Genomic DNA, 27,486 nt, shown 5'->3' with positions numbered 1-27,486 from the left:
TTTTTTTTCTAAGGGATATATTTTTATATTACCGCAGGACCGTTATGCCTAGTTTTAAAAACCATGTAGTTAGTAATGTATTACGGATCAAAAAAACTCTGAGAACAGAAAATTTGTAAACGTCATGGTTATGGAGTCACATTTCTCGCAAAACTCGTGAAAGTTAATGCATTATTGGTAGCTTCTAACAAAGATAGTAAAACTGAAAAGTAAATATGGTGACTATGTATGTAAAATGTAAAAGAATAAGATGCAAATGTTGTAACACTTGTAAATATTACCACCACTAACCTAGACGAAAACAATATTTTATGCAAAGGCTGAAAGAGAAAACCAAGTGCAGTTTAGACTCCCATAAGTGGTGTTACAACAATTCAATTCTATTTTCCGTATAACTGAATGGGAAAACAACTAAAAATGCAATAACAGTCACTGACCTGTAAAATCTGGCAATGTTATATTTAACCTGTAAATGTTTAGTGCTAGAGACTGTTATAATATTAAGCAAACAACATTTTCTGTTTAGGTGTACAATATTATATAAACGAGGAGTGAAATACACTCCTGGAAATTGAAATAAGAACACCGTGAATTCATTGTCCCAGGAAGGGGAAACTTTATTGACACATTCCTGGGGTCAGATACATCACATGATCACACTGACAGAACCACAGCCACATAGACACAGGCAACAGAGCCATGCACAATGTCGGCACTAGTACAGTGTATATCCACCTTTCACAGCAATGCAGACTGCTATTCTCCCATGGAGACGATCGTAGAGATGCTGGATGTAGTCCTGTGGAACGACTTGCCATGCCATTTCCACCTGGCGCCTCAATTGGACCAGCGTTCGTGCTGGACGTGCAGACCGCGTGAGACGACGCTTCATCCAGTCCCAAACATGCTCAATGGGGGACAGATCCGGAGATCTTGCTGGCCAGGGTAGTTGACTTACACCTTCTAGAGCACGTTGGGTGGCACGGGATACATGCGGACGTGCATTGTCCTGTTGGAACAGCAAGTTCCCTTGTCGGTCTAGGAATGGTAGAACGATGGGTTCGATGACGGTTTGGATGTACCGTGCACTATTCAGTGTCCCCTCGACGATCACCAGTGGTGTACGGCCAGTGTAGGAGATCGCTCCCCACACCATGATGCCGGGTGTTGGCCCTGTGTGCCTCGGTCGTATGCAGTCCTGATTGTGGCGCTCACCTGCACGGCGCCAAACACGCATACGACCATCATTGGCACCAAGGCAGAAGCGACTCTCATCGCTGAAGACGACACGTCTCCATTCGTCCCTCCATTCACGCCTGTCGCGACACCACTGGAGGCGGGCTGCACGATGTTGGGGCGTGAGCGGAAGACGGCCTAACGGTGTGCGGGACCGTAGCCCAGCTTCATGGAGACGGTTGCGAATGGTCCTCGCCGATACCCCAGGAGCAACAGTGTCCCTAATTTGCTGGGAAGTGGCGGTGCGGTCCCCTACGGCACTGCGTAGGATCCTACGGTCTTGGCGTGCATCCGTGCGTTGCTGCGGTCCGGTCCCAGGTCGACGGGCACGTGCACCTTCCGCCGACCACTGGCGACAACATCGATGTACTGTGGAGACCTCACGCCCTACGTGTTGAGCAATTCGGCGGTACGTCCACCCGGCCTCCCGCATGCCCACTATACGCCCTCGCTCAAAGTCCGTCAACTGCACATACGGTTCATGTCCACGCTGTCGCGGCATGCTACCAGTGTTAAAGACTGCGATGGAGCTCCGTATGCCACGGCAAACTGGTTGACACTGACGGCGGCGGTGCACAAATGCTGCGCAGCTAGTGCCATTCGACGGCCAACACCGCGGTTCCTGGTGTGTCCGCTGTGCCGTGCGTGTGATCATTGCTTGTACAGCCCTCTCGCAGTGTCCGGAGCAAGTATGGTGGGTCTGACACACCGGTGTCAATGTGTTCTTTTTTCCATTTCCAGGAGTGTAAATGACAGGTATGTGTTCATTTTATATAATATAAACGTATTGGAAAATCCAAACAGAATGGACAGAAACACCATCTACCATGCTACTTCATCTAGATATGCACTTAGTACGTTGTGAGTTTGAAACAGCTAAAAGCTTTCAGTAGCAGGAAACTGATATATAGCCGACTCAGGAAGAAAGTGTTGAAACATCATACAAAAATGCTAAGGGACTGACACAAAAATGAAAAGTTTTTGTACGGTGCGCAGGATAAAATACTAGAATCAGAGCTCGTTTCCAATCCTGTTGCAGGCTTCCTGAGCACAGGTGACGAGGTTGTTCCTGGCAACGCTGGCCTCAAGGACCAGCAGCTGGGGCTCACCTGGGTGCAGAGGAACATCGCCAGCTTCGGCGGGGACCCACAGCTGGTGACTCTCTTCGGTCAGAGCGCTGGAGGGGTCTCTGTTTCACTGCATCTCATGTCGCCTGGGTCTGCAGGTTAGTAATTACTTCCAGAGATCAGTTTGACTCACTAACAGTGTGTGTGTATATATATAGGGGACACGCAAATGAAAATGAGACAAATGGGAAAAAAGTAAGTAAACCGTTTATTATTTCAAAGGCAATCGCAACAACTGTTAATATATTTATTCCATTGTGAGAAAAGTTGGTCAGTGCTTAATCGGAAGTTGTTTACGATTGCCTTTGGAACCGTAATGGAGCGGCCCCACATGTTGTCAGTGTTGTCAGGGGTACGCTGCAGAAGTTTCGCTGGGAAGCTCTTAAACATCCTGCATAGAATCCTGATCTCTCGTCATTCGATTTCTATACCTTGAGAGGTCTGAAGGAGGACATTCGTGGCTGTCGATTTTCCTTGGGCAACGCAAACATGTTTCCGTGAAGGTACTGAATTTCCTGTTCCACAGCAGGATAAAGTTATTAAGAGCTATGGCGATTACTTTTGGAATAATAACAATGTACCTACCCTTTTCCATCTGCATCGATTTCATTTGCCACTCCCTTATATTACCGCTACATTTCTGTGTTAATTGTTCCTCTATCTCAAATTTTTATTTAGATATATCCACTGTTACCTTCAGAAAACATCAGTTTAATTAATGAAATGAGGAAAGAACAAAAGACACTAGCAGATGCAATGAGAAAACCGACTTCGTACAACTGAACGTAGCAAGACAGCAACTAGTCGAATATGTCAAAATCTAGATATAGTACCGCTGAACATAACAAGACGCCAACTAGCTTCTAGAAATGTGTAATGCCTTAATTTAGAGAGACAGGAAACGTGGCTAAAGTGGGCAACAGTGATATCGAATCTATTGGATAGCAGATGTTAGGATTTTGTAACTGACTGTCATCACTTGCTTCGCTCAAACATCTACGTATTTCTGCAATAGGTCACTAAAAGATGGTAAAAGTGGCTGTATGCACGATAATTAAATTCTACTTAACTCTTGCTGGACAGGGCAGCACCAGACTAGAAATGTGGCAACACAGTCAGAAACAATCGATAACATTTATTAGTAGTAATGGTACAAGACTGTGCTTAGCGTTGGTAACAGTTTGATCCATGGCACTCTATTTCCAATGCTAATACAATGAAATCTATATAAGTCTACTGTCTCTAGACAATCTATGATATTGCCACTATGTCTGAAAGTACTATGCAGGCACACCGCAGATGGTGACTGATGGGTCAGAACCGTAGTTCTGTGAACTCACGGAACTATGTTTCGTGGCGTAATTGCCGAGGCTGCTACACTATAGGACGCAGGCGAACTGCAGGAACTGAGAGTGTCCCCTCGACCCGTCAAGTTTTCTATCTGCTGGTGGAAGGATCTGGATCCGCGCCAGCTCTACAGTCGAGATGGGGTAAGGGGATGGGTAACGCTTATTTCATGAGACTTCCTGCAAAAGTAGCGTCGTTCTGACGTCACAGCCAATATCGGCAACAGCAGGAACTGCTACCGACTTCGTTAGCCTTCGATGAGGGCCTCTCTCACATGGGTAACATCTCGCACATGTCGGTGTCGGTGGAAATATACCACCCGAACTACCACTGGTTTGCAGGAACTGTTGTGACATAAGTGTTACCAGCGAAATACTTGTGACAAGGAAGAATATGAATGTTATTTGTTTCTCTCGCAGCAATTTAAGCTGTCCTCTTAGTTACCAGGCTACACACTCGGAAAGCGCTACATACTCGGAATTAAAGAGCCAAATATTTGTGAGAAGGAGGAATATGAATTTCATTGCTTCACGTTTCAGTTGCATCAATTGAAACTGTACTCATGCATTCCTGCCTAACCACATACTCGGTAATCGTCACATGTTCAGAAAAAAGAGCCAAATATTTGTGAGAAGGAAGAATATAAATTTTATTGCTGCTCGTTTCAGTAGGAGCAATTAAAGATGTTCTCATAGGTTTCTGCCTAACGACACACTCGGAGATCCGATATTATGACACACAGTGTAACATTCCTACTGTCTGTTACTCGCAGCGTCTCTGGCGTCGCGTTTCATGTCCCTCTCGCTCACACGGTCAGTGTCCACTCACTCTTAGCATTGTATGGTGCGAGAGACAAAGGCCGCAATGTATTGCTCGACAGAGATACTCGGTAACGTCTGTTGTCGGGCTTGCGCTGCTATACTATTAAAGAAGTCTAGGCAAAGGTCGCCAGCCTCTGAGTCGCGAGACAGGGTTTGAAATTATCACTGCTCCTAAACTGTAGCAAATGTCTTCCAGCAGTCTTACCATTTTCAGAAATGCTTAAATATCCGCCTACTGTATTTGAAAATGACACCCAGTAATTTAAACTCCGGCTGATCTCCTACAAAACAAACCAGAATAACTGTTCGAAATCGAAAAGGGAAAAAACACACGAAAACGCCTCACTTCTAATTTACACGGGAAGAAACAGAATTTATTACCTTCAACAATTACAGCTGGATAAGTCTGCCTCGTTCATTGTACACAACCTCTGGTTGCATACTGGCCCTACACAATGGCATCCCCGCTCCCTCCCCTCCAATCAAATACGTGAACGCTCACTAAACTACAGTACTCGCGTAGAATACCGACAGATGAAGTAGAATTCCACGCCTCCACACGGGAACGCAACAGCGAAGTGTCATAGAGCTTTCTGTACTGAGAGAAACAATTGTATTTATCACTGTGGATTACTCACTCGTGACTTGGTACATACAACACTACAGAGACGACATCTGCGCTACACAGAACTCACAATTCGCATCCTATATCCGCGAGGCTGGCCGTCCCATCTTCGATCTCGCGAACTCTAGCAACTACATAGAGATGCGCCAATGGTTTAAAAAGGTTCAGTAAAAGTTCTTCAAAACAAAAGGTTTGTTTAAAACTGTCCAGAATCCAAAGAAAAATTTGGAGCTGTGTAGGCTGGGGAAACTACGAATATAATATTTGTTTGAAATCACCAGCAGGTCTCATTTTTTCGATTGTTCTGGTACTACTGTACAACTTCGATCTCACACCACTTACAGATATTCTGATAAAACCGCAGATGGGGGAGGGAGAGATGGCAGCAGAACACTGCTCTGCTCTACAGAGCTTAAAAGAACCAAAATGGAATAAAAATTTTTTTAAAGAAATGCACTATATGTAAGTGTTTTAGAATATACCAATGATTGCGTGTATGTTAGAAACAAACCCTGCACTGTATTACACGACAGCATCATTTGATTAGAGGGCCCTGCATTCAAGAAAAATAACGGGGTAAGGGAAGGTGGGTTGATCCTTTGAGGTACATAAAGAATTTATGGAGCTACTTGATTTGGGTTGGTTTGATTGTCGGGATAGGGGGAATGTGAGTCGATGATTGGTAGTGAAAAAAAAGGAGATTCCAGAAACAGATAGCTAAAATGGAAGCCAGGACAAGTTCAATCGAAGTGAAGGTGAGGGAGCGAACGGAACCGAACGGAGCCCCTAAATGGAAAGGGATAAGGGCAGTGGGTTATAGGACGGGCAGATGCCACAGTGGATGTACGTATGGCAGCACACCAGGAGTTGTGATTAGGAGAGGGAGAATGGGTTGTTGGAGTTGAATTTGTAATAAGTGTGGGATCTACGAAGGTGTTCAGTGACGGCAAGGAAGTGGGGAAATGAAATGAGTCGGTGAAGGATTGTTGTACGTTGGAACTTAACACGGACTATGGAAAGCTGACTATCTAGGAGAGTGGAGAATACTATTTTATTTTCAAAACCTGAACGTAAATGGATTTTAATCGCATTGGTTGGATGCCTGTGAGCAGTTACTTGAGTGTAAAGATGCCACTCTCTTCGTTAATTAGGGGGGGGGGGGGGCAGCATGCCAATGGGTATGTAACGTTTGCGAATGCCGCATATGCCACAAATCCGGATATTTCACCATCTCTTTGAAAGGGAAGTCAAGGATAGGTCTGTTACTCTGCTGTCGTAGGTACGCACTGTAATTATCCAATTCATCACTAAATTGTGGTGGCCTGGGAACTGGAGACTTAAGCAACGAATAAATAAAACAGAGCTGCAATAAGCTTTCAAATTAATTGTGAGGCGCATTGTCCTCTAATAAACAACCTTTACACCAGCAAGGGATTGATAGCTACATTAAGTCTGGCAGCTATTGCTTAAAACGAGATCACACGACAGACAGCGATATCAAGCAAACATCTTACCTTATGCACCTTTTCATGATGCTTCCATCGGTCATGTTAAAATATAATTCTTCTCACGAATCACGTACTCACTACGAAGGAACACTTCACTCACGTTAACCATTTCTAAACTCCAGAAATTCGCCCCAAACACTTTGTATTTTAAAATAGTTACAACACGGAAAAATAATATGTGTTGGAACTAAAAACACTACCATCACGCGACCAGTCGGGCATCTGAGTGGTTAAACTTTGAATAAACAACATCAGAAATCCAAAAAACGACAAGATGTACGCTGAAGTCACTTACCCCATCATGCTGAGACAGCAGTGAGAACGCTGTCCTACTGTCGATCTAATAATCTTCACAACTGGAAATGATGCTTGTACTTACGTGCAAAGTTACTTCCTACTAGTACACGATACTGCGTATAATATTTGCAAAAAATCCTGTCGCTACTCAGATGCTGTTTCGGACATTCGTGTCCGAAAAGCGACACTACTCCGAAAGTATTGAATCCTCCCTAGTCGTCGAATATGGGGTGTCTAGGAAATCTTTCTCGGACCGCTAGACAACAATTCGAGCAAATCGTATTACTTTGAGAAGTACACAGATGTCTCGCAAGCAAAGGGCGACATGTAAAATAAGAAATCTCTTCAGTATATACAATTCCTAATACAAGTGAAGTAATACAGTTGCCTCTTCTATTCAGATCGCTAGTCGTGAAGCTTCTGTAGAGTTGAACCACGGCCAGTCGGCGCGGCGCTTATGTCCTCTTCGCATAGAGCCCACTGCTGTCGCATTGTCGTCTTGGAGAGGGGTCGGTCAGCGTGCAATTGGCTGACGTCTTCTTCGTAGCCCTCTCTGCTCTCTCGATTCTGACTGGCGCGCCGGCGCTTGACTTTACACCAGAACACTTTGTATTAAATCGGAGATGAACGTTTTTGTGGTGCGTTAATTTATGTGTCCTGCTCTACGGCAGCTCACTAACAGCTTCCAAAGCGCCTTTGTTTTTCGAGAATGTCTACACACCGCCTGGTGCCCTCTCAGCTGAACATATGCTTCCGCACTCGTAAGTTGCAGTAGATGTACCTGCTTTTAAAAATGAATGAAGACATACGAACTGAAACAGAGGTATCTGACCCATTAGGTATTGTCCTATAATGCCTTCTTTAGAGTAAAATTGAAATAAATAATTGTTAACCTAAGGCTTAAGAACTCCTGGGAGTATTTTATGTCTTTCTACGAAATCTTCATCTATAACGTAGCAGACCAACACCGGGATTCGAAAACGGCTTAGCAGTTCCGCTCGCCTTCAAGCCACCGGAAAGGTTTATACACGCGAAGATTCTCCTAAAACAATAGCGACGTTTTGTGTGTTCCCGCGCAAACGCCACACTCAAGTAACTTCCGGATACTTCACTCTCGCGTCTTTCTTCTCCTATCAACTCACTGCCTACCATACACAGCGTTCAGTTGCAAATCGTTGCCTTTAACTTTAGGTGAAGCCTTTAGTTATCACTGTTATTACTAAATGTAAGTTAAAAGAAAAGTAGAGGAAGATACATTTATACATTACTACGTAACGTAGTTGCTACGTACGATTGGAGAATGGTGCAAGAATGTGATCCCTTTCTTCGGTCGTTTAATAGTTTTAGTCTGTCGTGAGCTTTCTGTTGGATGGCTGGTAGGTGAGATTTTAGCGTTAATTTACTATAAAGGGTTTGCCCGAAATACTTTAGGGCGTCTGTTAATTCGAGAAGATCGTCATAAATGGTGAGATAAAAGCCATGAAGGCTGATGCTGCAAATAGTTCATCCCAAATTTAGTGCTTAGGCTTTCAGAACGATTAATCTCGAGCCACTAGTTTCCTTGGGACGTAAACTGGTTGATGTGAATCTGGAGGGAGCGCTGATATGTCTATGGGGTATGTAGAGAGCTAGCAAGACCGTGTCTTCACATATTGGAGGAGGTGGTACAGGTGTGTCAGCAGTGTAAAGGGTTTGGAGAAGAATTCCGCTTATGCAAGACACCTTAGTAGTTTTGTTTTCACCCAGACATTCTTCAGCAGTTTTTGTGCTATCTTCAGTGATTTTATTTGTTTATTTTTCTTCTCCAAGATTGTTGTTACATGTTATCTTCAAACAAACTTTTGGTAAAAATATTTACATTCGTAAAATGAGCGATTATTGTCGAACATTTTACGCTGGTTAGCATACATTGCGGAGTTGAGACAGATATCACCGTGTTGAAGCATTCTATGTTTATTTACGGTATGTCTAAAGATTCTAGTTCGTTTACATACCTCGCATGAAGCTCTGGATGTTTATGCTAGTAGCTCTAGGTTTACTGGGCAATCTACAGATTGTCATCTGCAAACAGTGAGACGTTATTTTATTTTCCTGTCTGTTATGCATTTTCGACCGAGAATCACTGTGTATTTTGTTAATTAGCGTGTTACTTACAGTTTTTGATGTCTGGGTGAAACCAAAACTACAAAGGTGTCTTGCATAAGGAGGAATTCCTGTCCAGTTTTCTTAGCAAGCACAGAAATAAAAAGAGCTGCAATATTCACAACATGTGTAGTGCAAAGGGTACACAGGAGTGGAGAAGGACAGAGCGTTTGAGCACACTAGCAGTAGGACAGAAGGTACGGTAATTGGTAATGTTGAAAGTGACAAAAATGGGCTGTTACACAGAAAAGATCGAATTTGGTAGATGTAGCTATCTGCAGGTGCGTATTTCTGGAGTTTGAATAGGAGACTAGAATGGATACACAATCAAATGCTTTTTCTTGGTCGAGGGAAACAAAATGGCTAATTAACAGTTATGAAAACAATGAGATAGTAGATAGGTTTGATACGGGAGTTGGTCATCACAAGAGAAATTTGGACGTTAACCACACTGGTTTATAGGCAGGGGTAAGGGCTAGTTTCGATGTTTATGGACGCGTTGAGAGATGATGAATTCAGAGATTGCTATACATGGGTGCCAGGCAGATGTAGTGGTAGGAGGAGGTCTCACTAGGTTTATTGCGTTTTAGGAAAAGTTGTTTTTTGGAGATTATCCATGTTTCAGGATCATAACCTGTAGAGGATGGTGGCGTAAAGTGTTGCAAGGGTTGCTAGGAAGGACAGAGTACATTGTGTTAGATGTCCAGGTAATGAAGTTGTGATCCGTTGTAGTATTACCTATCTTGTGAAGTACTTCTTTAATGTCGTTTGCGGTGATTGGTGTGTCCAGTCCTGTATGTATAAGTATGTAGAATCAAACACCTTTCAGCCGCCTAGTTTCCGAACTTATTTTATTTGACTGCCAGTTTCGGCGATTTACTACGCCACCTTCAGGCCCCTGACCGACATGAAGGAAGATTCCACTTCGGTTCTGGTCAAAACAAGGGCCAACAATACAGGTATTAGTAGATTTCTGTGGCATCTGGTCGGCAGATGATAATTGAAGCACACGAGGATGCCACAGCGTGGACCTATAGTATCACAGAACGTACCAGCACGAAGGTGTACATAAGCACGCATCTGGGCACACCATGCGTTGATGGCAGTCTCCTGAATTCGCTTGGAGTGTTTCCAATGCCAAACCCCATAACGAGCTTCAAAAACGTATACAAGCCAAAACAGAACTGCATTTCAAGGCTAATAGTTGCAACAAGAGGGCATACAAATTTAGAAAAACCGTTGGTATCGGTTCGCATCCAAGAAATGGTACTCTGCTGGGAGGAAAACTATTTAATTTGGTGCTAGACGAATGCCTAAATACGAGGATAGACATTGCGGAACTAGTTTAGTAACATTATTGTTATATGAGAATGTTCGTAAGTTTCAGGCTGTTTTATCTGTGTATTCAGTGTATCTTCTTGAAGCCTGTTCCTGCTGCAGGTCTGTTCTCGCGGCTGGTGGACCAGAGCGGCACCTTCGTAGCTGGCATGTCCGTGGTACGGAATCCCCGGTATCACGCCTTCAGATTGGGCTCCGTACTCGGCTACGAAGCTGAAAACGCACAGGAGCTGGTGCAGTTCTTACGCTCTGTAAATGCCACTGACCTCCTAGTGGATACGTCGCTCTTAATGACAGATGAGGTGAGTACTGAGCTTCACTTGAACCACACTATCTTCGAATTGAAATATTTATTGTCTTACACCGAAGTTTGTTTTGGACTGGTTTTCTTATCGCAAAACTAAAGTGGTAAATTGAAGAGTTGATACCATGCTTCGGCATCTACTTTTAAAAGGATACTGCCGATTACCTTCTACACTCCCAGCTTCTGCTGCGCTTACAATGACATCATCGACTGGACGCTATAACTTAATCGTTCCTTGTTCATTTTTTAATATCCATTCTGAAAGAAGAATAGACCACAAATAAAAAGTAAATGTTACATTCAGATACGCTCACTTGTTCCGCTAACGCAGTGGTACAAAGAAAATATTTCGAAACATTCTCCTCGGTAATAGGATACTACGTTCAATTTAAGACAGGATTGCATGTGATACACTAGTTACTAATAGTAATGAGCATGTTGTTGTTATTGTGCTCTTCAATCCAGAGACTGGTTTCATGCAGACTCTTCTTCTCCAAACAATTACTGTAACCTAAATCCTTGTGAATTTGCTTAATGGATTCATCTTTTGGTCTTCAGTCCAGAGACTAGAGCTTTAAAGCATTCTTTCATTTTTGTTCATAATTTTACTAAATCATAGTCACATGCATAGCTGTAAATCATTAGCTAAATATTTGAATAATCATTATGAATAATCACACATACATAGTGGAAAGTTATTATTTTAAATTCTGGTAATAAAATAAAGATGTTTTAAAATCAATGACTCAATACGTACATTATGTGATCAAAAGTACCCGTACACCTGGATGAAAATGACTTACAAGTTCGTGGCGCCCTCCATCGGTAATGCTGGAATTCAGTATGATGTTGGCCCACCCTTAGCTTTGATGACAGCTTCCACTCTCGCAGGCATACGTTCAATCAGGTGCTGGAAGGTTTCTTGGGGAATGGCAGCCCATTCTTCAAGGATTGTTGCACTGAGGAGAGGTACAGACGTCGGTCGGTAGGGCTTGGAACGAAGTCGGCGTTACAAAACACCCCAGAGGTATTATATAGGATTCAGGTCTGGACTGTGCAGCCAGTCCATTACAGGGATGTTTTTGTCGTGTAACCAATCCGCCAGAGGTCGTGCATTATGAACAGGTGCTCGATCGTGTTGAAAGATGCAGTCGCCAACACCGAATTGCTCTTCAGCAGTGGGAAGCAAGAAGGTACTTAAAACATCAATATAGGCCGCTTCTGTGATAGTGCTGTGATAGTGCCACGCAAAGCAACAAGGGGTGCAAGCCCCTTCCATGAAAAACACGACTACACTATAACACAGCCGCCTGTTGGCAGTACACACGCTGGCAGATGATGTTCGCCGGGCATTCGCCATACCCACACCCTGCCATCTGCTTGCCACATTGTGTACTGTGATTCGTCACTCCACACAACGTTTTTCCACTGTTCAATCGTCCAATGTTTACACTCCTTAAACCAAGCAAGACGTCGTTTGGCATTTACCGGCGTGATGTGTGGCTTATGAGCAGTCGCTCGATCATGAAATCCAAGTTTTGTCACCTCCCGCCTAACTGTCATAGTACTTACAGTGGATCCTTATGCAATTTGGAATTCCTGCCTTTTACACATTACGATCTTATTCAACTGTCGGCGGTGTCTGTCAGTCAACAGACGAGGTCGGCCTGCACGCTTTTGTGCTGTACGTGTCCCTTCACGTTTCCACTTCACTATCACATTGGGAACAGTAGACCTAGGGTTGTTTACGAGTGTGAAGATCAAGCGTACAGACGTATGGCACAAGTGACACCCAGGTTCAAAGTTCGTGAGTTCCGCGGAGTGCTCCATTCTGCCCTCTCACGATGTCTAATGACCACTGAGTTCGCTAATATGGAGTACCTGGCAGTAGGTGGGAGCACAATGCACCTAACAAGAAGAACGTATATTTTTGGGGGTATTCGTATACTTTTTATCACATAGTGTAACTTGCAAATTTCTTAATCAATAAACATTCTACCCAGTAAAATAAAATGACAGCACTATACAGGCCTTCAAGTTTCCACCTAATATATTGCAGTCACACAGTTAGATTGTCTTCCGAGAATGATGTCCCCCTTTCAAGGACGGTTACAAAATTTATTTGTTTTAAATTACGGACGGTTACAAAATTAATTTGTTTTAAATTACAGTTTAAATCTGCATCGTTCATTTTGCAGTAAGTCACTTGACCGAGTAAAGTTTGTTAAAGAATGGTGCTCTCTGACAGAAAGGTGTGGTAATTATTGAAGCATGACATTTTAAAACACAACAGGATGGACTCAAGTACATTCAGAGTAACATAGCGAATGACAGAATGCCATTTCTTTTTCCTAATAATCTTTATTATTATTTCATTCCTCTTTTGTGGGCAGCAGAAGTGTTGCTGCTCCTAATCCATACATGTTTATCTATGTACAATGACTCAAAAAAGACGTTCAAAGGTGAACTTGAAATGTAAATTTAATTAAAATGAATATTCATGGTATGGTGTTGTTGATGTAGTTGCTGATCTTCATTACTTTGACATGTTTGTGTTGTAGCTGCTAATGATTTTCTGAGGCTCGTCGATCAGCTTACAGCTGATAGTTTTGAAAGAACACGACTGTAAAGGTAGAGATCGGAATGAAACCTGGATAGGGAGCTGTTTTACGAATGAGATTTATACTTCTTTAGGGTTGATATGAAAGGAAAGGGTCTCACTGTGGACTGAGTTCACTAGGATGAAGTCTGCTGATTGGAGCAGTGGGGAAGTAGAAATAAGCAAATATATCTTGCCGTGAAAAAATGAAATATAGTGGTTTGGAGGTACACGACGAAGGAATGTAGGTGAAGTTGGAGACTAGTTTTCCTTCTTTGAGGACATGGAAGTACGAGAAGGGGATACAGGATGATATGCAGAGCAATGTTGTCTTCAACGGTGGACATCATGTGTAAGAGTTAATTTGGATGAAGAAGTGTATTAAAGGCGACCGAATACGTTTACTTCACCTTTAGTGGGAGCAGGTTTTGCATACATTTAAAGGAATAGGGTAGGTATCATACGTTAGACGTAATACATAGAAGTAACTACCTTTTCAAAGATGACACTTAGGTGGGAAGAGTGTTCACTGCATTCGGTCAGACCGTCATTGTGGGTAAGTCGTTAATAGTCACAGCGAGCATGGGATTGGGAGTGGTAAAATAAGGGAAGGCGTTGTAAGCGTCGTAAGCAACGAGGCGATCGTTTGTGCTTGTGAACGATCCTTAAAGCTACCTAACTACCACAGGATAGGCGTAAATGACGTGTCGCTGGCGGCAACGGTGCAGAGTTCAGAAGTACTGGCGTTCTGTGGGAACAACGAATTTACTGCAGGTACTCGTTACATGTCATTGAAGCATCGGACGCGGGTACGAAACACTAACGTTACAAATTTAAACGAACACAACGAGATACCAGTAACGCATAAATTAAGTTCGGGGCCTGCGGGAAACAATGTCATTCTTGTCATTTTAGTGTACTGTTTATAAGAAATTATGTTTTAAAAAACATAATTTCAGAACAAGGTTTTATGATAAATGACTTCTCACTGTAATTTTTATCAGAAATTCTCAAAAATCGACATCTAAAATTTTAAAAATTAAACAATTGCGTGTACCATGTAGGCCCTACTCCATGTGCTGACGATGAGGACATCGATCATGTCTTGTTCGACTGTAAAGATCAACGTGATCCTACAAATACTCTTGACACATTACGATTGCACCTAAAAATGAACCACTCCCTACTGATTTCGTAGTTGTCTTATCATTGGAGAAATCGTGCGAGGTACACATTCGTAACTAACTCGCCTTCTGCTGTTAACGTGATGCTTCTTCTGAAACCAGTAGATGATCTAAATGATTTAGTTGTTTAAAAAGGAAGTACAGTCAAATAGTTTACAAGTAGTCAACTACGTATAATATTGTAGCTTACTGTTAGTTACCAATACGACAGCAGCTGCTTTTAATAGAATTTACTTATATGTCAATAAAAGTAAGGAAATAAAGAACTATACCCACACTGCGGTATCTAAAGTAGAAGTACAACTTATGAAGAAACGGAATCGATGTCTTACCAGTTTTAACTGAATTTATGAGGAAATGCAGTTTATCAAGGCGGAAAAGTAAAGTAAAATGAAAATTTCATGCGATGAAACAAGAGTTTACTTTGCAGCGGTGTGTACCCTATATCAATTTCTGGGGAACAAACTATGTACTAGATCGTATCTCGAATAAGCGAGAACAGCATGGGCAATAAAACAACGGCAGCATTGGTAAAATTTATGATAACATGTAATTTGTCTATTATACTAAGCAAGACAACCTTCCACATAAGAACATAGATTCAACAGAAGCCGAAATTTGTAAGTTTAGTTACTGGGCTGATTTTCTTTTGTTTCCAGCAAAATCTCTACTTCTCATACATCGTATGGGCACCTAACACCGAACCAGACATCGAGGATGCATTCATATCAGAATCTCCTATTCGTGCTGTGAATGAAGGTCGCTTTAACCAGGTGCCCATCATGACTGGCGTGACCTCCGCTGAGACAGGTGAGTGGTCGCAAACAAACTTCGCCTTTTCTGCTTTATACAGTGAAAACCTCAGGCAGATTCTAGTGATGGTCTGAATGTCACCAAATTGCAAATACCTCTTAAAGGTTCTACGGAATAACTTTGGTATTAAAATAAGAAGTTTTCTAACAATTTGTTCATAGTTTTTTTAATAAAGCAACTGCAGGACAACAAAATGCGAAAAACGTAAGTAATTCGCATAGAGGAAGGCCCTCTAAAATGTAATTTAAGAACGTGCTAGAATTGAGCGCTCTATTGTTTACAATGTGCAACAAGGTGTGAGTCTGCGTGGGTTTAATAATTCGCTATTTTGGGAAATATCTGTGGTATATAAGGTATGTTAATTATTTTATGATTTTGCTGTTTGTTGTAATCACCTTTTTCTTTTAGGTGCTGATATTGTAAATAAGTCAGACCTTGTAACTAACCTCAATAAAACATTTGAAAAAGTTGTGGGACCTTGTCTACATTTGCCGACGATAGAAGAGCAGACTCAAGCAGCAGAGAAGCTTAGGAATTTCTATTTTGGAAACGAAATTATCTCTGCCGATTATCCGGAACCTTTGGTTCATGTAAGTAAGACTACTGTTGAGCTAATTTTTCTGTGTAGATGCTACGCAGTAAGAATTATATATTCATTATAATTTTATCAACCGAAACAATGCATTTCCCTAACCAGTAGGAGCAATAGCAGTATTAGAAAGGCGTCGTCTGATTTAGGCAATCGTTGTGATTTGGTCTGTGTTCGGTTCCCTATCAAACGCATTAGATATGCTTGTAAGTTACACCAGTATTTAGAGCAAAGTATAAGTTAAACGTCAATTTCAGCTACTTGGGCCAACGAGAAGAAATTTGTATTTCTTCGACGATAGGATATGTGGTTAACTATGAGCTTTGAACGTGGTAGAAATTAGCAGGTTTACGTTTCTTGAGTACAAAATGGATGGCCTGTTGAAAAATAGGTGTAACATTCGGAACACTTTAAAATTTAGATCAGAGTACGAAACAGCTGCACATTCTATGTCTGAGAACTCTATTGTCTCTTTACCGGAATCGTAATAAAAAGTAGTAGCGTTAAGTCTCTTTGACGACAGGCAGCATGACTTCCAGTTCTCTTTGAACCATACACAGGTTCTCTTTCATGTTTATACCGCAAGAACATTTTTAAATTCTTATTAATGCAGTAGTGCAGATCGTATGACCTCATACCGAACGATTTTAGCCCACTGCTAACCTAATGAAGAAGTATTGAATCTAATCTGGGAGAAACTTCACTAAATGAAGAAACAGATTTTTAGAAGCTATTTTGGGACTTCAATTTAGTGATCGAGGGCGTTCATGTTTGGTTTTGTGGGTGGTTTTAGGGGTTTAGCGGAGAGGGGGGGGGGGAGGGTGAGTAAATACGCAGACGTTGTACATGGATGGACTGCAGAAAACAAGTTAAAAAGGATGTAAGGAGTAGTTACTACGCAGATTTGTAGAAACCGGAAATGGACAGGAGCGATTAATAGATTACAAAAGATACGAAAATAAAATTTATAAGTACAGAACTTCTTCTAACCACAAAACCAAACTGATTACGTTACGTAGTAGCGGGGATAGATGTGCAGTGTCACAGCAGTACCCCAAAAATTCTGAAGGGATGCCATCTACACCAGGTACTCTTTATTTAACTAGGTCCTTCAGTCAATCTGTAATTTTTTAAAATAATATCGCATGATCCTTCTAATCTTCATCCACTTCCTCCTTCCATTCCATTATTTTCATCTGAGGTTTCTGTGCATACATTCCTCTCCCGTTTCCGCCTGTCCTTCTTTGTTTAGTACTGGCTTGTGATACGACCTCTCGTTGCTCATCTATTTAGTTTTTCTGTAATATTTTCCACAGTCATGCATGTTTTGTTTTCATCCTGTAGCTAATCCCGTTTTGTCATTTGTACTTTCTATCAATCTCATGTACCTTACGTCTGTATCCTCACTATCCTGCTATATTTGCCGCATTTTTTATTTGCCCTTTCGTGAATTAAATTTCACATTTCTTGTGTTTCCGAAGAATTTCTGCTAAGCCTAGTGTTTTAGTCTAGTTTTTCCTTTGCTGCCTTCACTATTTGGTCTGAAAGCTCGCAATTTTTCTTTTTTGTGTTCCAGTCCAGTATATCTGTCAGTCGGTTGTTAATGTACTCTTCGGTCACTAGGCGCTTCAGTCTGGAACCGCACGACTGCTACGGTCGCAGGTTCGAATCCTGCCTCGGGCATGGTTGTATGTGATGTCCTTAGGTTAGTTAGGTTTAACTAGTTCTAAGTTCTAGGGGACTAATGACCTCAGATGTTAAGTCCCATAGTACTCTGAGCCATGAGCCATCTTCGGGCACTGCGCAGTCTAGGATTGTTTCAACTTATCCACTTCCCATCTCCTTAATTTTCTACCTTATAATAACTGCAGCATCAGTATACAACAAAGCGTTTATGACCAGAGTCCATTTCTGCTAGTCGAAATGCTTTCCAGTATCAATTTCGAAATATTAACCATTTTATAATATGTATGAAACCTTTCAGTTTGCACAATCTTCATCTAACGCAAACTATTTCTTTCATGATTTTTAAATATATTATTTTGCATATGGTGAGACTGTGCTCCTTGCAGGCACTTTCGCATATCATTAATCGCATATCATTTATTTTCCCAGTCATGTTTTCTTTTAATTTTCCTTCTCTTGTTCTACCCGCTACCAAATGCTGTTCTTCCATCTCAACAAAATTTTTGTCTCCCTTAACACATAGCATAATCTTTTTGTCACTACACATTTTTCCAGCGTGTTCATCGTCTGTGGAGTTTTCAAGTATGCGGACTTTTTTTTATTACTGTGGGTAGTGTATTTGTCTCTATCTTGACCATCAAAATCCGTTCACAGAAATCTTATGTTGATATGTTTGCACTCACTCGACAAGAAGTCCTGTTTTTCAGCCAACATATCTCACTAATATATTGAATACCTAACATTAATCTCTCTATTTCTATTTTTAAGTCCTCTAACCTACCACTATGGTTAAGGGGATCGAATATACACACTTAGAGGTACAACATGAAATTCTTTTCATTTAGACGACATTCCCTTGAATAGTTGGCGCCTGCACATTCGAATGGGGGACTACTTCCCTACGCAATTTTTTGCCCGAGATGGTGCAATTATCATTTCGCCCTGCGGTAGACGTGCATCTCCTCGGAGAATACAGCGCCTGTGCTTTTCCTTGCTTCCTGCCTTGTGACAAGGCTATGTTAAATGATGTTACAAGGTCAGAGAAGTCAATCAACCAGACTATTGCCGGTATAGGGCTGCTTCTATTCAGTAATCACGTGTAGATCTGGGTTCTCTGTGGATACCAATCCGACTTGGTTACAGCAGTGGTCGCCCGCAGAAGTTTGTCTTGCGGTGGGGGGGACAAGACTCTAGGATCACTGTTTGTGATGTAAAGGAATTGCTTATTTTTTGACATGTCGTGGCATAAGAAATAAATTCTATAGATGATATTAAAAACTTATCAAATCCCACAGAAATCATCTTTATGCACGTAGTTCATAAGTAAAACAGGGAGAGGGGGCGGCGAGTCCCTGCTCTTGTCCTACTTGTGAACGCTTATGGTTGCATCAGGAGTTCAGCGGTCTATTGTTGAAGTACACACATCAATGCCCATAATTCTTCAGAGAGAACACTTGGTTTAAATGTCCTGTCCACAATTTGATCGTTAGAGAAGGCACAGTATTTGGAGGTGATAAAGAGTGATGTTAACAATATTAATGATAATAATAATAGTAATAGTGGTATAACTAGTAGTTGTAGTGGTAGTAGTAGTAATCACCATCAGTATAAATCAGATTTATTTCAAATAAACAGGTCATTAGGCCGTCGCCGAGGACAAAAATATACATATACATTAACATAAAATATAACGAAATGATCAACATATCCGGTCCACGACTCATGACTGAACAGAAATGCAAGATCAAAAAAATTGAGTACGTATGTTTGCCCATTTACTTTGGTCTCGGGCGTCTGGATGTGCTTCTTTCAAGATCACTAACGTTTTGTCCTTCCACCTCGTTCGCGGCGACCTCTCAGACGTCCACCATTTGGCTACTGTACTCATGCTTTCTAAGGGAGAGTACCCTCTGCTCGGAGAACATATCCTGTCGACCGTAGTCTTCTTCTTCCAATCACTCTCCCAATATCAGCTTTCTTAAACAGCCGATACAGATCTTCATTGTGCCTTGTTCCCCATCTTCCATTATCTGTATTGTATAGTGGCCCATAAATTTTCCTTAAAATCTTCCTCAGTAAAACTCGGATGCGCTCTTAGATTGCCAGTGTAATTACCAAAGGGGAAATCATAGCAGTATCAGTAATAATAATGAAACAGTTATAGTAATAAAAATGATAACAATGGTACTATTAGTAATTGAATCACTGGTTTTAGGCTCGTTTCCGTCATTTATTGGAGCTTTTCTAGTTTCTTTTCTCGTTCTCGTTCATCATATTGTTTTTAATATTCAGGCAGCATTCAGATATGCGCTGATGTAACTAGTTCAATGATTTCATTGTTCACAAGGACGCTCCCTGTAAACTGTTGTTTTGAAAAGTGTTGTTTCGGAATTATATGTGAACGTTTTTATGTTAAATATATTGGAGCATAACGTGATTAACTTGTTGGATCCCGATTTTCATAATTTTATTCTCCATGGAAAGTTGATAATGAGCAAACAGTTCTGTCGTAAAATTATTGTTACATATTATATAATATTCTGTATCTGTATAAACTGACGGAAAAACGCTGTAACACCAAGCAATAATTAATATAGAGTAATGAAATTTGGAGAATACATTTGTCTACGTAGCTTATTTAGGTGATTAACATTGCAATATCAGGGTTAATGTACGCACGAGATAAGGCACTGAAAATATGAAATGCTAGTACATTAATAACCCGTGTAAACGCCAGAATGTTGAATGGTGATACGCGGACGTGCGTGCATTGTGTTTTACAGGTGCCAGATGTCAGTTTGTGAGATGGAGTTCTATACCTGTTCCACTTGGTCGGTCAAATAGGTTGTGGATGACGCAGATGTTGCCATTCGAAGATGTCTCATATGTGCTCGACTGGAGAAAGATCTGGTGATCGAGAAGGTCAAGGCTACATGTCGACACTCTGTACAGCATTTTGGGTTACAATAGCGTTATGTGGGTAAGTGATAACCTGCTGGAAAATATCCCCTGGAATGCTGTTCATGAATGGCACATAACGTTTAGTCGGGATGCGTGGCACAACCAAGAGAGTACTTCTGCAGTAATACGAAATCGCTCACCAGGCCATAGCTCCAAGTGTAGGGTCAGTGTGTCCAGCTAGCAGACAGACTGGTTGCAGGCCCTCAGCTGGCCTCCTTCTTAACAACAAACGGCCCTCACTGATAGAACCCGCTTTCACCAGGAAAACACACCAGACGTCTATCCTACCCTCCAATGAGCTCTCGCTTGACACAATTGAAGATTCAAATGGTGATGGTTTGAGGTCAGTGGAAAGCGCTCTATAGGACGTCTGGTTCGGAGCTGTCGTTGAAGTAACCGATGTGTAACAGTTGGTTGTGGACTATGGTGCCAACTGCTGCTCAGTTTGCAGCTGCAGATGCAATACGATGCGCCAGAGCCATGCGACGTACACGGTGGTCTTCCCTCTTGGTGGTACCAAGCGGCCTTCCGAGTCGAGATCTTCTTGCGATCGTAGATTCCCGTGACCATGCTGCCAACAATCATGTACAATGGCTACATTTCTGCTAAATCTTTCTGCAGTATCACAGAACGAACATCCAGCCTCTTATAGCCCTTTTACACGACCACGTTCAAACTCTGAGAGCTGCTGATAATGGCGTGCTTGTCGTCTTAAATGCATTCTTGGCTAACTTCAACTCACTACGTCCAATTTCAAAGGGGAGTAAAGATCACGACCGTTACAGCGTGTATTTAAAACAAACCTGATTTGCATCCTCACAGTGGCACTAAATCTGAAGAGACATATTTCAGATGTAGATGTACCAAATTTCGTTTATGTCGCACAACTACTTCTTGGTGTTGCAATTTTTTTTCTACAGTGTATTTTGAACTGCATCGTTAAAATGTCCTTAAAGCTGACGTCGTGTGACTACATGATTTGTGTTGGTTATAAAATTACCGGTTTTGTATAATACCATATTGCACTGCCTGTGTTATTCCTAATTGCGACACCGTGCAAGCCAGTTTCCAGTAAAACGTCTCCCCTGTAGGGGAATATGCATGATGGATGTACGAGTACAAGCTATAGACGTGGTTGACGACATATGGAAGTCTGGATCTGACCGTGAGTTGTGCTCGGAATGCCAAATGGTAAGGTGACCGATCGCGATAAGCGGGAAATCCAGGTTCCAGTCCTGATCTGGCGCAAGTTTTCATTGTCGTCATTATACAACTGCAGATTGTCCATACTCTCAACTTCGAGTGCATTTAATGTAGTTTTGTATAATTCCGATACCGCTAGTTTAACATCATAGTTTTACTGTGTTGCCATTCTTTGTCTTCTACTGCATAGTCCCACTGATTATCTTACAGTAATAGTGGGGCTGTTGCGCCCGTCATCATACTCTAGACACCAAACCGTCAAGAGTGTCATCTACATTTATACGCTGCGAGCTACGTTATGATGTGTTTGGCGGCGGGTACTGTTGCGGAACATCCTGTTCCCGCGCCAGTCGCGGATGGAGGATGGAAACAACGACTGTCCGTAAGGTAGCGTCCGAGCTCGAACCTCTGCAATTACCTTAATGGTTTTTTGGCGATGCATGGTGCACAACGTCACTCTTGTTAAGTCGTCCATCGCAGTAGGACGAGCATCTAGATGGCGCATTTACGCTCAATTAATGTCGTGACACCAGCCGGAGTGGCCGAGCGGTTCTAAGCGCTACAGTCTGGAACCGCGCGAACGCTACGGTCCTGCCTCGGGCAAGGACGTGTATGATGTCCTTAGGTTAGTTAGGTTTAAGTAGTTCTAAGTTCTAGGGGACTGATGACCTCAGATGTTAAGTCCCATAGTGCTCAGAGCCATTTGAACCATTTTTAATGCCGTGACGGAATGCGCCGTTTTTATTTAGATCTTTCCTAATTCTTCCAATAATCATCTCTAGTAAGGATACCAGATTGAGAGGAAATAGATAACGGTCGAACAACCGTTCTATAAACTACTTCTTGCAAATGGACTGTATTTCCTAAGGAATCTCTCATCGAATCATAGTCTGACATTTGACTTTACTATTAGCTTTATGTGCTCGTTCCACTTAAAATTATTCTGTGCATTTTTGATGGATTGGAATATTTCCAGTGACTGTTCAGCAACCGTGTAGTTAAACAAGAATTGATCTTTCGGCGTATTTTTACGCAATACGTTAAATTTATTTTGAATGGGTGACAATTTCCGATTCATGCACCAAGCGTCGACCCTTTTACATGTATTTAAGCTTTCGCTATAAGTTAGTAGCGTTGGGTATTGTCTATATACAATAGCCTAAGCAGCGAACTGTTTAACGGAGGTTCCGACGTAACCATTGGGTAATTTGTATACATAGTGAACAGTTATGATCCTGTAACATCCCTTGGGGCATGCTCTAGCTACTGATACGTCTAAAGGTTTCCCTGTGTTAAGAATTTTGTGCTGTGTTCTGTTCGCAAGAATGACGAAGACAGTCCGATGGTCCATACACCTGTATTTTGTTCACTAGGTGACAGAGTATTGGAGGCCTTCTACAAATCGATGAACACGGCATCCCCTTGGGCGCCGGTATTGACTACTTTCAGGGTTCCATAGACGTCTTCATTGTATGACAGTCTGCACAAAGATGTGGATCTTAATCACTGATGACGGAGTAGATTATGAAAATCATCAACTATGTCTTCGTCAATTTTCCGGGAAAATTACGAAGATTAACATTTTTAGCGCTGACAAGATTCGAATGAACAACCACCACAAAGTCTTCGCAGCACTGTCGTACTCAGGGTCAAATGATATTTCAACAATACGCAACTTAAACCGTGGCATATATTTCAATATACATAAGTAATAAATTTCTTATTGTTGCAGCTTGACGTAGATTTAAATTTCTTCAACCCCACCGATGCGCTGGTCAGAAGGATAACTGAAGTAACTAACGTATCAGTCTACTACTACGAGTTCGACTATCATTCAGATGACACCTTCGTGAATGAATTTGGTAAGTGAAAAGAGACACATTTTAAGATAAATACTCTGGGAGTTGAGAATGTTCTACGGTATTGATAAAATTCTGAATTCCCTGCATACTAATTCTTCAAAGTGGTTTACAGAGCACAGATGTAGATGTGGACGTAGAATTAGAAGTGATTTATTTTTCGTAAGAACGAACCTACTGTTAATTTTAATATTTCTGAAACTTTGAATAAAGCTATAGTGGTTTCCTTCAGACGATTTCACTACTCCTACACGTTCAATAAAATCTCGGTATGACAATGAAGTCCCCCACTATATGAATACTACCTAAACAAATACACTGCGGAGACCATTGCCAATCACTAGCAGGGGCCAATCTCAACAAAGTAGTAATGTGGCAAACTGCAGAATGGTTACCAACACCTCTGATTCAGTTACTCTAGTGTACACTAATTGTGGGTAGAGCATCACTTTTCTGGAATGTTAAAGTTCTAATCTTCCTAATAAATCATTAACACCGTCAGTCAACACAGCAAAGCAGCTGACGATCAGACATGCATTTTAGACATTTCAAAGATGCCTCAGGATCCAAAAACGTGGGCTTACCTTTGGTTCGCTGCCATGGCGTGTGGCTAGGTGGCGCTCTGGGGCTGGGAGATAAGCTGAGCAAGGGTCTGAGCTGGCGTAGTGACAGTGAGGTGAGGGCACCGAGTTCTGCAAGACCGTTTACGAGGGAGTGTGCACTACTGGGCGTGCTGCGCGCCGGTGGCAGCCCCGCAGGCTGTGGGGGCTGGCTGCATTCTGCAGTGGTCACGTCCTGCTGACCATGCCGTATTTTGTTGCATGTTGGCTGACACGCAGAACTGCTTTTTGGCGCCTTCCATTCGTTCATCACAGCCATATATGCGGAGAACAAAGGCGACGTTCTGGAAGAGAGGGTATTGCTGTTCTCAACTCTGGATCCAAGCACTCTAATTCCTTCCGTATGCATTTGTATTGCCAGTATAAGAATTGGCTTTAGCTTGTATTTTAAATGACTATCTTCACCTGCTTTGGCTCCTTCTATACTTAATGTGACGTTTATTAAGTTTGAATGTGAGCGATTTGTTTTAAATTCACGTATTTATTTCTATAGACATTTGGTGGAAATATTGGTGTATTCTGGTATTGCCCAAACGATGTGCTAAGCTTAAATTATGGTTACATCACTGGGAAATTATTCTGCTGGGTGTAAATTATGATATATCATGTAATAATATTGCTATGCATTAATGTGGCAGTACGAGAGGAAGAGAAACAAAAATACTCTTTAATACTCCGTGGCGTAGTGCGCTTAGATGACTAGTCTACAATAAATCGAAGTCATTGGGCGATGCTGAAAGAAATTTGTATATACATCTATATTTATCATAGAGAATCGCTAATTCATGTACGAAAAGAATTTCATTGACACTAAGGTCAATAAAACTTCGTTCATTTCAAAAAGGTACATGTTATTTCCTAAAAAGTATACTCAAGTGTGATCCATTAATGAATACCAGCTCAATAACAATTTCGACGGGAGCGTTCAGTTCTAATTAAATAATTTGATGCTTTCTTCGGAAAAGAAGTCATTTCACGGATCATTTTTCTGCCACCAATGTTTCTAAGAACTGAAGGCAAATCTGATTGCTATGCAACAGAACCGCGACGAATATTTCTCAGAAACTTTGATTAACACCTTCAGCTTCAACACAGCATCTGCAGCAGCTGGAGCAGATCACCATAACAACGGAAGCGCATGGACTGGAAGCAGTTTCACCCATCGCCCTGTGTCCCACCAACGGTCTATGTATTCACTATACAGAACACACACACTGACAATCACTCATACATATAAAGTCACAACACAAGGTGGTGTGGGAAACATCTCAGCATAAAAGGCTCTGTATGGGCAAAATACAAATAACAGTAAGTGAAGATAGCTGAGTGATTTTATAATATGAGTTGTTATTTACTCGTGCTCACAGCTGAAACTATGGTAAACTGTAAGCTATAGCAGCTTAATTTGTCTTGTTTTACCTTACGGACTTTTGCGTGTAGCGTGTGGTGAGGCATTATAAGTGTTGGTAACGTAAATGTATGTCCTAGCTAATATTTTACTACCAATTGTGTATTTAAAATTCGTGTAAATTTATTTTGCTGTCTAGTCCGCAGATTAATTTGCATTTCTTCGTGCTTGCAAGCTTCTTCACGTTACTGAGGTTTGAAGACAGTAAGGCCCACGTATTTCGTGCGATTGCTCGAATTCGTGTCCGTCCCAAGCGTAGTGGCCTGGTGCAGGGTTTTACTAAAGAAAATTTTATATTCATACTGAAGATCTAATTTGGCATACGACTTTCAGCTCTTCTGTTTAGACTAATAAGGTTTTGTATCCAAGGTATACTTCCCATCGTAGTTTTTACTCTACGCGCTTGGGTGGGACTACCTCTCTTGCGTCAATAGTCAACGCCTGGGTGGATGCGACGGTCGGGCTGCCATGTCCCCACATCGGACGACACGCCTTGTCGTCTGTAACCATTCCAAAGGGACTCTGCCTCTATATTGTGCCTGTTGCAACAAGTCCACACAACTAATTGTCAAAGTTAAGTTGTTGTTTATTGTGGTTGAAAACTGGCCTTGGGCATTTAATACTTCATGTAATAACTGAAACTAACTCTTTTTTTCATTTTTCAAGAAGTTGTTTACTGTACTGTTTGATTTTTTTGTAGCTGATCTATTACTGTGTGAATATAATTTTATGGTTTAGTCCTCCCTTCGCTATAATTACATTGTCCCGATCTTATTTCTTTCAGGCCTTTTTTATGGATCAATGTTAATTATTCTTGTGATTTTGATCCAGCAAATTTTCTTAAAGCGTGCAGTCTTTTTATTCAACTACTAGTACTCAAGGGGATGGTCCCACGCAGCAAATGAATTTGATTTTTTTATTATTTTTTTAATAATATTATTCTGAGCGTTGGCCAACCTGTGAATCTTGATTTTGATGTTATTAATTGGTTACATTACTTAGCCTTGAGGTTGGTAAAGCAAATTCTGTGTCAATACACTATTGGCCATTAAAATTGCTACACCAAGAAGAAATGCAGATAATAAGCGGGTATTCATTGGACAAATATATTATACTAGAACTGACATGTGATTACATTTTCACGCAATTTGGGTTGCATAGATCCTGAGAAATCAATATCCAGAACAACCACCTATTGCCGTAATAAAGGCCTTGATACGCCTGGGCATTGAGTCAGAGCTTGGATGGCGTGTACAGGTACAGCTGCCCATGCTGCTTCAACACGATACCACAGTACATCACGAGTAGTGACTGGCGTATTGTGACGAGCCAGTTGCTCGGCCACCATTGACCAGACGTTTTCAGTCGGTGAGAGATCTGGAGAGTGTGCTGGCCAGGGCAGCAGTCGAACATTTTCTGTCCTGCTGAAATGTAGGGTTTCGCAGGGATCGAATGAAGGGTAGAGCCACGTGTCGTAAGACATCTCAAATGTAACATGCACTGTTCAAAGTTCCGTCAGTGTGAACAAGAGGTGACCGAGACGTGTAACCAGTAGCACCCCATACCATCACGCCGGGTGATACGCCAGTATGGCGATGACGAATACACTCTTCCAATGTGTGTTCACCGCGATGTCGCCAAACACGGATGCGACCATCATGATGCTGCAAACAGAATCTGGATTCATCCGAGAAAATGACGTTTTGCCCTTCGTGCACCCAGGTTCGTCGTTCAGTAGACCATCGCAGGCGCTCCTGTCTGTGATGCAGCGTCAAAGGTAACCACAGCCATGGTCTCCGAGCTGGTAGTTCATGCTGTT

General features: G+C 41.8%; 1 protein-coding gene across 1 annotated transcript in view; it reads left to right on the top strand.

Annotated features, from left to right (window-relative positions):
* LOC124788815 (acetylcholinesterase-like) overlaps positions 1-27,486 on the top strand; it is an 88,156-nt gene that overhangs the window by 48,772 nt on the left and 11,898 nt on the right. The window contains exons 4-8 of the mRNA XM_047256096.1: positions 2,276-2,461; positions 10,544-10,743; positions 15,188-15,338; positions 15,750-15,931; positions 23,513-23,642. Coding sequence (XP_047112052.1) covers positions 2,276-2,461; positions 10,544-10,743; positions 15,188-15,338; positions 15,750-15,931; positions 23,513-23,642 — 849 coding nt within the window. The remainder of the gene's footprint in view (positions 1-2,275; positions 2,462-10,543; positions 10,744-15,187; positions 15,339-15,749; positions 15,932-23,512; positions 23,643-27,486) is intronic.

Source organism: Schistocerca piceifrons, chromosome 3 (genome assembly GCF_021461385.2).
Source record: "Schistocerca piceifrons isolate TAMUIC-IGC-003096 chromosome 3, iqSchPice1.1, whole genome shotgun sequence".
Taxonomy (NCBI): Eukaryota; Metazoa; Arthropoda; class Insecta; order Orthoptera; family Acrididae; genus Schistocerca; species Schistocerca piceifrons.
This window is presented reverse-complemented; position numbering and strand designations above follow the sequence as displayed.